This window comes from Odocoileus virginianus, chromosome 27 (genome assembly GCF_023699985.2).
Source record: "Odocoileus virginianus isolate 20LAN1187 ecotype Illinois chromosome 27, Ovbor_1.2, whole genome shotgun sequence".
NCBI lineage: Eukaryota > Metazoa > Chordata > Mammalia > Artiodactyla > Cervidae > Odocoileus > Odocoileus virginianus.
This window is the reverse complement of record NC_069700.1, coordinates 33,232,808-33,244,925: the sequence shown is the minus strand read 5'-3', so window position 1 is coordinate 33,244,925 and position 12,118 is coordinate 33,232,808. Positions and strand designations below refer to the sequence as shown.

The 12,118-nt window shown below is 51.3% G+C and overlaps 1 protein-coding gene across 1 annotated transcript; it reads right to left on the bottom strand.

Moving 5' to 3' along the window:
- Positions 1-10,797, bottom strand: BNIP5 (BCL2 interacting protein 5). The gene is made up of 10 exons (XM_020875825.2): positions 10,171-10,797; positions 9,088-9,200; positions 7,505-7,573; positions 7,027-7,273; positions 5,857-5,988; positions 4,245-4,306; positions 3,694-3,931; positions 2,741-2,872; positions 1,861-1,925; positions 1-267 (listed from the first exon to the last, which is right to left on the bottom strand). The coding sequence occupies exons 1-10, from the start codon at positions 10,790-10,792 to the stop codon at positions 1-3; spliced, it is 1,947 nt and encodes a 648-aa protein (XP_020731484.2). The 5' UTR covers positions 10,793-10,797.
- Between the last annotated feature and the right edge of the window lie 1,321 nt (positions 10,798-12,118).

Genomic DNA, 12,118 nt, shown 5'->3' with positions numbered 1-12,118 from the left:
TCACACCACGTGGCCCGTTCTCACCTGCTGGGCCTCCTCGAACGGGGACTGGCCATAACTGGGACTCCTGTAGTGTAGGCCTGTGAGACTGAGGACGGTGTGGTAATTGTTGCCAGCACATTGGTTTCCCAAGCCAAAGACGAATGGGTAGGTTCTCTGGGGCTTGGTGGCGTGGGCTCCTTGGCTGCGCAGTGTGGCTGCCAGCTTTCTGAGGGAAGAGACTGAGGGCTTGTAGAAAAATTTCTTAAAACTGGGGTGCCGCTTGATCTGGAGGCAGAAATGAAGGCAGGCCATCAGTGTGGCTGGCAGGTACTCCCCTCCCCCCAGCACCCCTCCTCCATCAACCCCACGCAGTCAGGCTGGGCGCCTCACTGTCCCTGGGACAGCATGCCTTGTTAAATTCCTCCACCTTCCCGGGCCTCTCAGAATCTGCTCTGCAAGTTACAGCCCCAAGCAGCACAACAAAGTGGAAAAAAAACCCAAAAGACAAAATGCAGGTCTTTGGATTCAGGTAATGGATGTTTAAATAGCACTCACTGAAAAAAAAAAAATAGCACTCACTAGTGTGTGACCTCTCTGAGCCTCTGTTTGGTCGTGTAAACTAATAATACCTTCCCCCAACACACTATTGGGGGGGATTAAGTGAAATAGTTTAATGTTTTGTGAAAAGTGGATGTTGGGTGATTTTAGTTCCCATGCTAAGCCGCCTCCTCCTAATACCTAAATGTCTTAGGTTGGGTTCCCCCAGAGGCAGATCCAAAGACTAGGACTCAGGTGCAGTTCACTTCTGCTGAGTGATCTGGGCAGATGGGGGAGTGGAAACAGGGGGGCAAGAATGGGAAGCAGCGCCCTCAAGCTGGCAGCTGAGCCTGATCCCCTTGGGGCACTGTGGGAGCCCCAGAGTTATCCCCCCAAGGCGGGAGGGAGCTGGGGTACACATACCCCAGCTCCCATCAGCCAATGATTGAGGGCTGTTCCTGGCAAGGTGGAGAGTGTCACTCTGGCCTATTGTATGGGTGTAGAGGGCTCTGGAGGGGCAGTCTTCAGGCAAAAGGACGCAGGTGCTGGCAGTCAGGAGCTGGGCCAGGTGATCTGTGGTGCCATAAGAGGTACCGAAAGCATTGGCCCCAGGTTCAGCTGTGAAGAACCCGCCTGCAATACTGGAGAACCACCTACAATGCAGCAGATGCTGGTTTAACCTCTGGGTCGGGAAGATCCCCCGAAGGAGGGTATGGCAACTCACTCCAATATTCTTGCTGGGATAATCCCATGGACAGAGGAGCCTGGCAGGCTACAGTCCACGGGTTCACAAAAGTCAGACATGATTTAGCAACTAAACCAGCACCACCACACTGATCAATCATCTATGACCTGCCTCTTTGTATGTGATCTGTGTTTGTCTCTCCAAGTAGACTGTGAGGTTTTCAAAGGCGAGGAACCTTATGTTACAAGCTATCTAGCAACAGAGGAAACTCTAAAAGCTTGAAAGAATCAGAGGCCTTATATTGCTGATGCGTGTGCCAAGACAGAGTGAAGGGCAGATAGAGGACGAGATCAGAGGGACTTGGGGAAGGAGGCTTCCTTGAGCTGAACTTCAAGGACAATTTGGACAGGGGGAAGTCCTGGTTGGCAGGTGGAGACACAGAGCTTTACGTTATTTTAAATTAACATTGACCTTCTCTGCTGTGTGTCTGGCATTTTCTGTATAAGCACCAACCTTGGCAAATAGGTATTTATCCCCCATTTTGCAAAAGAGTAAACAGAGGCTCATAGAAGCTATGGGGCAGGCCACGGTCACCCAGATGCAGAGACGGGGACTGAACTTGGGTTCACTTCCTGAGGGTACTGAGCACTCCTCACCTGCTCTCCCAACTGGCCATCCACTTTTTGGAGAAGGGCCACCAGCTCTTGGATGATCAGCTCCTCTAAGAAAAGTAAAGAAGGATTGAGGGACTGTTGACAAGTTCTGCAATAACCCATCCATCGACCCCAGAAGTATTTTGCCTCTAAAACACAGCACACAGATTAGCTATGAAGAGCAAAGAAAACTCTTCCCCTAAACTAGAGCTGGAGCACGAAGGTTTTGTTTCGTTTTGCTTTATAGACAAAGAAGGCACTTTGACCTGCCGAAACTCACCTGCCACCACATTCAGCTCCATTTTGACAGATGGGGAAACTGAGACCTTATCTAGGCTACAGAATAGCCTGCACCATCAGCCTGAGCTGTAAGCAATGGTGCGCAGGTGGAGGCTCGTACCAAGAGTTAATTATGAATATTCAGAATATTTGGAGACGCGTTGTTATAAACTGTTGGCAACTTGAAATCGGCCAAGGTGGGGATTTTATACCACAGAAATCTGCAAAGGCTACAAATCAGGGCCTCCCCTGGACCCCATACCCCTAGTGTACCGGAGCGTGTTTGCCAGCAGGCCACTGGTTAGGAGACCCAGAGTAAGCTAGGAGTTTTACATGAAACATTCATGTAAAGCAGCGACATGCAGTGGGGGTAAAAGTACATCCCACAGAATGGACAGACATTCTCTACCTGAAGAAGGCTGTCCCCCCGCAACTCTGCCCCAGTTCAAAGGCCAACCCTGTGTCCTCTCTGCCCTTCTAGAGTCTCCTAGGGTATTTGTAAAGCTGCCCCTTCCCAGTTCCCTACTAGGGTTCAGCCTGTGAAAGTCATGCAAAGGGGAAGCCCCAGGGCAGCTGTCCCAGGAGAGAGCGGGGTGACACTAACTGGATTCATTCGCTCCGTCCAGCTGAGGTCCCCCTTCTGGCTTGTGACTTCTGGCCTGGGAGGGTGCTTCTGGGGCTCCAACTGGCTCCCCTTCTGTGGATGGGGACCCCTGGAATTCGAGATCCTCCAGATCTGAGGGCAAAGAGGAGTTGGTGTGAATGTGTTTGCACCTGTCTCAAATCCACCAGCACATCACTGAACCCAGGTTCTGATAAGAAGCTGTCCAAAGTCTCTGACTTAAGAGGGGTCCTGGTTTCCCAGGCTCCTCAGGGAACCCCCAGCCCCCCCAGATCTGCCTCAGAGGAGTTCACAGTGCTCTCTGTCCCTCCAGGAATTGCATTCTCTCTTCCACCTTCCCCCTCTGCCTCCTTATATCTGGGAGGAAAGCAGGCAGGCCTGCCAACAAGTCTCAGCAAATGAGCCCACTTCCCCTTTAACTTGGCAAGCCTTTGCTGAGTCCCTTAGCCTGTCTGGACCTCACTTTCCCCATCTGTCAATTGGGAGAGTTGTGAAGGGGATTAAATGAGATAACATGTGTGAATGCAACATGCAGTGGGCACTCTGCCAATGTTGGGGGGATTGTTGTATCCCAGCGGTCCTCACACCTTAGTGCAGTGAAAAAACAGAGGCCCAGAACATGAGCTACTTCGTCAAACCTGAGTCTCTATTTTTCTATCACCTTTCCAGGTGATTCTGATTTATGTATGGTGATGCTCTCATACCATATTTGTTTTCAGGTGTTTATGATGGGGGGGGGGAGAGTGTGTGTTGTGGGGGGTGAATCCTGGCATCAACCAACTCCTTTCTTCTCTTGTGCCCCTACACGGCCCTACTCTGCTCAGAGTGAAAGTCAAGACTGAATGGTACACCGCACATCTGGCCAACCCTGCCCTGGAGGAAGCCATGGGGCCACAGGCAGCCTCTGTCACCATGGCAACCCCAGGCCTGCTCACCAGAGTTGATGGAGACAGAGGGCCAATGGCCACCGACGCACAAGGGCAGAAAGCTGGGCTTCCTGGGTGGCCGGGAGTCTGGACTGGCAGCACCTGCAGCCCCCACCCTCTTGGGGTCTTTGGAGCTGTGTTTTTTATAGAAGGCTTTTCTGAAGTTGGACTTTCTCTCTTGGCTTTTCTTCCTGCAGGCTGGGGCCAAGTTTTCTACAGCCACCTCTGGCTCCTGGACTTGAAGTTGCTGCGGGAGAGATAAGGGAAACTGAGTCAGGGCCCCTGACTTTATAAGTCAGCCGAGACGAGCAGCCCCAGAAACGAACAGAGACCCACTGTGGGCCAGATGGTGTGGCCAGGGGAGAAGGGTGATGGTGCTCAGAGCTGGGGAGACAGGCACAGCCTGCAACGCTTAGGGGAGGCTCCAGGAAGGAGGGGAGACGGGAGGCAGGCTCTGGCAAGATGGAGGATTGGGGGAGGGGCAGGGGAGTTACTGTACCAGGTTGGGGTGGGGTGTCCAAAGTGAGAGTCAGGGTCTATGTGGGGAATGTCTTCCTCACCTTGTCTCCGCACTGCTCTTCTGCATCTTGGAGTAGGGCAATGATCTTCTGGATGAATTCTTCTAAAAAAAAAAAAAGAACAAAGGGGTTGCTCACACTTGAGTGCAAAGAAAAGCTTTTCTGTGGTTAGTCTTCATTTCCTAAAGTGTTGAGAAAAGCTTTTCTGTGGTTAGTCTTCATTTCCTAAGACCTGGTGGCTCCCTGGGTGATTCTCACAGGCCTCCAGGGTGGGTGCTAATGAGCTTGCATTTGAGGTCATCCCTGGCCCAACCCATGGTGGGGACCACAGGTTCCCCAGAGGTGGCCTGAGGGCAGAGCTGGTTTCATGGGAGCATGTGCTTAGTCACTCAGTCATGTCTGACTCTTTGTGACCCCATGGACGACAGCCCTCCAGGCTCCTCTGTCCATGGGGACTCTCCAGGCAAGAATACTGGAGTGGGTTGCCATGCCCTTCTCCAGGGGACCTTCCCAAACCCAGGGATTGAACCCAGGTCTCCCAAAATTGTAGGTTCATTCTCTACCGTCTGAGCCACCACGGAGGCCCCAGAATCCTGGAGTGGGTCGACCATCCCTTCTCCAAGGGAACCTCCTGACCCAGGAATCAAACCGGGGTCTCCTGCGTTGCAGGCGAAATCTTTACTAGCTGAGCTACCAGGGAAGTCCTGAGAACATATTCACTCATTCATTCATTTATTCATTCATTGCTGAGGAAGGGCCTAGACGTGCCCTGTTATGTGTAGGAAACAGCCGAGACCCCTGCCTCCAGGGGAAGGTGCCTCAAGGCCATCTGGTACCAAATCCCCCCTCCCTGCTCCTTCCTCCTCTTCTAGGTAGACCAGGGGCCCTTCTCAATTCTCCTTCAAGGCACATCCTCTGTGAAAAGCAAAGAAGGCAGAGTGGGAGAGGTAGGGAAAGCGGATCTTCAGACACACAGAAGGGACAGTGATTACATGATTACAGGCTTGGCTCCGCCAATGATAAAATAATAATGATAAAGCTGGCAGCCACCATTGGTTCAGCTTCTCTCCTAAGGCCTCTACCCCTGTTCCCATCCTCTTTATTTCTCCCGAGGCTCTGCTCTCAAGCTGGGCTACTTGACAACACTAATAGTCACAACAAACAGCAGCTGACATTTTTTTAGCAGCTCCGGGACACACCTCTAAATGCTTTATCACTACTAATTCATTGAGAGCTTCCAACAACTCTAGGGCATGGGGACTATTCTTATCCCCAACTTATAGATGAGGAAACTGAGATCAGAGATGAAGAAGCTTGCAAGATCACTCAGCTGGAGAGGTCAGAGCCCAGGCTCAAATCCAGGTTCTAAAGCTGTACCTTCTACAGAGCCCTTGCCATGGGCTAATGCTTTCCTTGCATCTCCTAGTGTCGGCTTCCCCAAGGAGGGCATGATTACTTTTGTGGTTTTACAGCTGAGGCTCAGTCTGGCTTAGAGCCTGTGTTCTGGACCCCGAGCTGCCTCCCCAGCCTGCAGCACTGAGGCAGGAAAGGAGAGGTCACTGCCTCTATCTGGTTCAGTTTCTCTTCTGGAAGTAGAGGACTCAGCTCAGACATTTCCCAACGGGCCTCTGAGAAGAGAAGAGGGGGTACTGACTGAACTCTGTGGCTCTGTCCTGCTGCAGGTCCTCGTCGGCTCCCCCACTTTCTGCTGGGGTGCAAAGCTCAAAGGGACTTGGCTCTCCTCCATCTGTAGGTGGAGCCTCTTGGACTTCAGGTTCTTCCACACCTAAAAAGCAAGAGGAAACGCAGTGGGTGAGCTTCACCAGCCAGAGGGTGTTGACTAACGCACAGAAGTCAGCAGAGACTCAGAGTGCGCTCCGTGGCTAGTGCATGCAGAGGCCTTTTGGGGGCGGCAGGGGGCTGCTGGCAGGGCCGTGGCTCCGCTGTACTGAAGACCAAGCTCCCTCATCCCTTTGCATGTCCATCCCTACAGCTGTGCCTGTCCTGGGCTTCTCCGCCTCCCCTCCTTCCCCTGGAAGCTCATCCCTCTACCGTCTTGGCTTCACCTGCGAACTGGAGAGTAGATGCCGGATGCCCTGGCCCGAATTAGCCCCATCACAGCCAGGACCCCCCTACATGAAAAGACCTCCCCTGTGGCCTGAAATCCCACAACCGGGGATCCGCTCTTTAGTGTTAAATATTGCTTCCTCCTTTTTAAAATGTGAATTCCCCTGGCCAGGATGACCTGCTAGGCTGGTCCTCTCTGACACCAGGCAGGCCCTCTCTCGCAGTAACTCTGACTCCATCATGATGGGCCCCGTGACCACAAACATGATTTTACCTCCCGAAACCCTAGTTCCCTCATCTGTGAAATGGGGATAATAAGATGTACTTCCTAAGATGAGGACTGGTGGCCGACAGATACACAGCCAGAAAATGTCTTATTTTTACAGGCAAGGAGACTTGAGGCACAGAGTTAGGGGTTGTACAGCCCAGCACCCAGATCTTCTGCCTCTCAGGCTCCAGTTCCTTCCTGCACGTGCTCTCCGCTGCCAGGGTGTGGAAGCTGAGGCTGCGGAGAGACCACGATAGTTGGTGGAATTCTCTGAACACAGTTTCCACCGGGGGCTTAGCTGGGTTGCCTAGACGATGAGGCTTGGTGTGTGGAGGTAACCTTCTGGCATTCCTTTTGCCCTCCCCACGCTGCTCAGGACAGAGCGAAATTCAGAACTGGGATGGCAGCTCTGCAAATGGCCAATTCAAGCCATGGGGAAGGTTCCAGCATGGGAGGCAGTGTTGCTATGGTAACCGGGAGCCTGCTCACCGGAGAGGCTGGAGCTGGAGGGCCGGTGGCCGCCCACACACAGGGGCAGAAAGTTGGGCCTTCTGGGCGGCCGGGACTCTGGGCTGGAAACATGGGCGGTCCCTGCTCTCTTGGGTTCCTCGGAGCCGGAGCCGTATTTCTTAAAAGAAAAGGCTCTCTTGAGGCTAGACATTTTCTCTTGGGATTTCTTCTTGACAGCCGGTCCTGCGTTTCGTCGGGTCACCGCAGAAGGAAGGGCTTGATGCTGCTGTGGGAGAGATGAGAGAGAAGCTGAGCCAGGCCCCTGACCCTCAGGAGAGGGGAAAGCTCCCCAAGAAGCAACCAAGAAGCAACCGAGGGCTTCAGGGTGGCCCCAGGCACGGCTGGGGACAGAGACCAGGGCAGGGAGCAGCGAGCCCTGGAAGGACAGGCAGGGTCTGAGCGAGGAGGAGGGACGGCAGCACGCCCCTGGCGTCCGTGCGGACAGTCCCCTCCTCACCTCTTCCTCCCACTGGTCGCCCACTTTTTGGAGCAGCTGCACTATCTTCTGGATGATGATATCGTCTGGAAGAAAACCAATACACCTGGTTAATCTTTGTAGGAGCAGACAGGACTCTTTTTAATGACTGCCTTGGCCTTCTGAGACCAACTTGGGACTTATGGATTAAATGAGGGTCCTCTTAAAACAGCTCCTTTAGGCCACAGATTGGGGATGGAGGAGCACACATCCCAGGGACTGGTCCTTCTAAGAGAGGGTTTGGAAGATCCACAGGCGAAGGGTACTAGGCCAAAGCATGCAATTTTATGCAGAAGTTTCGAGTTAGTCCTTGAAGCATTCAACTTGTACCCCACAATTTCCTTTGAACATTGCAGATCTGTAAACATCTATTTTGGGTTTGTGACCCAAGCTGTGTGACCTTGGGTAAGTCTCTTAACCTCTCTGGGCCTTCATCACTTCCTCTGTGACACATGGATCGTAAGTCCCATCCTGAATCCCTCAGAAGGCTGTCAGGCCATCAGAGGAGGCTGCGTTTGGAAGTACCTTACAAGGTTAGAGATCATTCGACCTACAAAATTTCAGCCAGGGAAATGATGGAGTGCCAGCCTATCTGAGGTGGACAGAGGCACTCCAGCAGGCAGGACACAGATAGCCTGCCATGTTGGTGCCCCAACCACACTGCCAAGTCTTTACACAGAAGTCCAAACGATGTAAATGGTTTTCTTTTGATATTCCAGTCAACCTACCCAAAGACAGTGTGCCCAGAGTGGCCTCTGCTAGTTGCCAGCCTATCAGTTTACACAAAAGAAGGTGCAGACAAGATTCCCTCTTCCCAGACTGTCTGCAGAGGTTCTTACCCCTTTCCTCTCATTTATAAACCCTGCTAGGCTTTTGTTCCTTAACTCAATCTACCAGCCAACTCCCTCTCACGTGAGAGAGCAATCATCCTGCAAATTTCCTGCAAAATAACAATTAAATGCCTTTTAGCTACTCCTTGACAGATGCATAGCTCCTCCATTTTCATATCTTTTAAAATATGCCCATTCTTGGTAGGAAATTAGATTCATACAGCCTTATGGATTTTATTAAGGGCAGTAACAAGACTGGAGTTGTGTATGAGACTGTCCTTATTTCTTGCAGATGTGTGTCTAAGTATTTAAGGATGAAGCATCATTTTAAAGGGGTTAAAGGGCTTAAAGAGGTTTAGCAACAATGAAGCAAGGATGACGAACTATTAACAATTGTAAGTATGTGAGTGTGCACAGAACTGTTCTTTCCACTCTTCTATATACTTAAATATTTATGTATATATATGTGGGTGTTTATATATATATGTGTGTGTGTGTGTGTGTATTCCTCTATAAATTTTAAATGACTTAAAAATGTCCCATGCTAATTAACACCTAAGCATTTTCCAGAGGCCAGTCTAATTCCTGAGACCCCCTTCTGTGAAACTCTAACATAAATGGACCAGAAGCACCAGAAGAGCCAAGGTCAGCACATGCATTTTGTGAGGTCTAAACATCCAAGGTCCAAGCAGTCATCTGGAACAATCCATTTTGTTTGCTAACAGCAATATTGAGCTTTCTGAGCTGCTCTTCCTGCTGATGACCTATGGCTTGGAAAGAAACTTTCCAGACTCCAGTACCCCCACCTTCAAGGAGCAAGAACTGGTGGAGATCAGAGTCTTCTCCACCTATAATAAAGACGAAATCAAGTGTGGGACTGTGTGTGGGTGTCAGTGACATTCTTCTGACTTTGTTAATCAACTCAGTGCATGGAATTCACAGCAGGCCAGGCGCTGCTGGAGCCAGCTCTAAGCTTAACCAAAAAAATCAGAAACCTTCCAAGGTTTCCATTTGAAAAGAGGCTGCCTCAGCCCAGACATCTTTCTCCACTCCTCCACCCCTGAGTATCCTGGATCTTCCTTGGATCTCTTCCCCCCATGAAAAACATGGTGAGTTTTGAGTCCTGTAGGGCAAATTTCCATCTTCCTCCAGCTGCCTGTGGGACATTCAACTCTAGGACACGAAACATCAGAAAAGGAAGGCACCTTAGGGACCAGCTCACTCATTTTACAAACGAGAATCAAAGAGATATCAGAGAGGGATATCAACTTGCTCAAGGTCACACAGCAAACTTATTCCAAACTTGATGGAATCAAGTCTAGAACCAGCAGACAGCTGTTTCTACTTCCCTGTCACCTACCCCAGTCCTCACACATAGATTAATGTTGGGGGATAGAGCTTCCCGCTCAGCCTCCCCTCTGCCTTCATATTTCTCCCTGGCTGTGCTCCTCCACCCGGAGTACTTAACAACAATAGCATCTGCTACTTATGAAGCCCTTGCTCTATGCCAGTTCTGGACTACGGCTACCTGTTATAGTCTCCATTGTATCAGTGGGGAAAAAAAAACAAAATTGGGGCCCAGTGAGGCAAGTCTCCAGCCCCAGGTCACCCAGCCAGTGAGTGGTGGAGCTGGGGTTTCACCTCCAGTTCTCAGCCCCCATGAGGCTCTGCCTCTAAGAAGCAATGCTGCTCCTGATGGCAGCCCTACCTTCCGGGTCCCTTTCTGTTGAGAGGTTTGAGGAAGCAGCTCAGAGCACCCCAGCGCTTGGGGTAGGGGTGGGGGTGGGGTTACCATAGAAACAGGCACAGTCTGCTCACCCCTGGCTGCTGGGCCCAGGTCAGCCCCCTCACCACGTGAGGCCTCAGCCGCCTTGGCCTCTTGGCCTTCGGCCTCCTGATCTCGGGCCCCCTTGGCCTCCTCCGCGCCGTGTTTCCTTTGACTGTGTTTCCTGCGGCTGGCCTTCTTGCTGTGGGGCTTCTTCCTGGGAGTTGGCTCGCCCGGGCTCTCGGGGGTTTCTGCGGGCTCGGGGGACCCCTCTTTCCCCTTTGCCTTCTTGTTGGTCTTTTCCTTGGGCTCCTCAGGGCCTGTCCTGAAGAATAAGTTCACCACAAACCTCAGCCACCCCTGCGGGGCCTGCCACTGGGCCTTGTCCTTCTTGGCATCCTGCAGAGGCTTCTGCTCGCTGAGAAGGTCCTTGGTCTCCTCTGGGCTGGGGGCGGCAGCCGTGGTGTCCTGAGCCTCCGCAGACTGAACTGGACTCTTGAGACATCTGGTCCCATCACTGGCCGCCCGACAAAGACCTTCCCTGAAGGGGCCCGTGGGCGGGGAAGGGCCCGGGCAGTCCCACGACTCTGACTCCTTCTGGGCGTTCTGTAGCCTGTCCAGAGACTTGGCTCTCCTCCAGGACAGAGGCTTCCTCGGGCCCCGTGGAGGCTCCATTGCGCTACAACCAAAACAGACAGCTCCCTTAGAAGAGGCCTCGGAGACTGCGAGGTGGACTAGTGATGCTGACCCGTGTGCCCATCCAACCTACCCGTCATGTGAGTACTATCAACTCTCAAAGCCGTTGTCTCGTTTAAACTCCTCAGCATCCCTGGGAGGGACGGGTATCCTTGTCCCGTGTCCCAGAGGAGGAAACCGATCCCCAGGAGGTCATGCCCCAGATCTCACAGCTAGACCCCTAGAACCTCCAGGAGGAACACCCTGCCAACACATTGACTGTAGTCCACTGAGATTGAGTTTGGTCATTTTCGTTCCCTGACCAGGGATTGAACCTATGCCCGCAGCAGTGATAGTGCCATGTCCTAACCACTGGTGTGTGTGTGTGTGTGTGTTCAGTCACTCAGTTGTGTCCACCTCTTCGTAACTCCATGGACCATAGCCCACCAGGCTCCTCTGTCCATGGGATTTTCCAGGCAAGAATACTTAATTGCCATTCTCTTCTCCAGAGGATCTTCCCAACCCAGGGATCAAACCTGGGTATCCCTCATTGCAGACAGATTCTTTACTCTCTGAGCCACCAGAGAAGCCCTACCTTCCCACAGGGGCCCTCTTATTGGCAAGATTACATCTTCACGTGTTTAGTGGTTTGTTGCCTGAGCCTCTCTGCCTCCCCCCTTGTCTGTTTTACTGGGTCTTGTTTCCTGAGTACCTACGAAGATGCCTGGCACATCACTGGCACACAATAAGTACTTATTAAACAAAGGAATAAATGTATAATGAGCATTTAGTAAACTGAACAATACCTATGGGTGTGTAGTTAACATACAATAAATGAATTCGGACCGTTCCATCTTAAAGCATTCTCCATCCAAAATGAAGCAACGGCTCATGGAAAAGAAAAAACCACCTCCTCTTTCTGGGCAGCATTTTAACCAGGCTGGGGTGTGGGCAGTGCACTTGATTGGTGTGTCTTTAATCTGAAATTCCTGAGGCTTTCCAACTTTTCTGAAGTTGTTCAGAAACCCTTTGCCCTTTGGTGGAAGTTAAGAGAAAAATGAAATATGGTTTAGAATCTCAGTCCTGAGTTCCCAGAGATTCCTATGGAGTTTAGGTTTATGGGTTGCCTACTCTAATTTGTAATACAGCTTCATCATGCATTTACTATTATTAGTGAATTAAGTATTAATGTATCTACATTATATCTTCTGTGTTTACCAACTGATTCGTTTCTTTAAAATGTATTCTATTACTATGTCCAGCTTAGAGATAAAAATGAGAACCTGTAATTGCAATTTCAGATGTGCAGGCATCCTTGTGAATGTG

Bases quoted from the DNA above. Each gene is read 5' to 3' on its own strand.
- BNIP5 (XM_020875825.2), bottom strand. From the start codon at position 10,792: ATGGAGCCTCCACGGGGCCCGAGGAAGCCTCTGTCCTGGAGGAGAGCC. The intron at 7,574-9,087 runs CTCAATATTGCT...ATTGGTTTTCTT, and splicing joins AGGAAGAGCAGCTCAGAAAG to CCAGACGATATCATCATCCA. The intron at 2,873-3,693 runs GTGAGCAGGCCT...CTTTGCCCTCAG, and splicing joins CTCTGTCTCCATCAACTCTG to ATCTGGAGGATCTCGAATTC.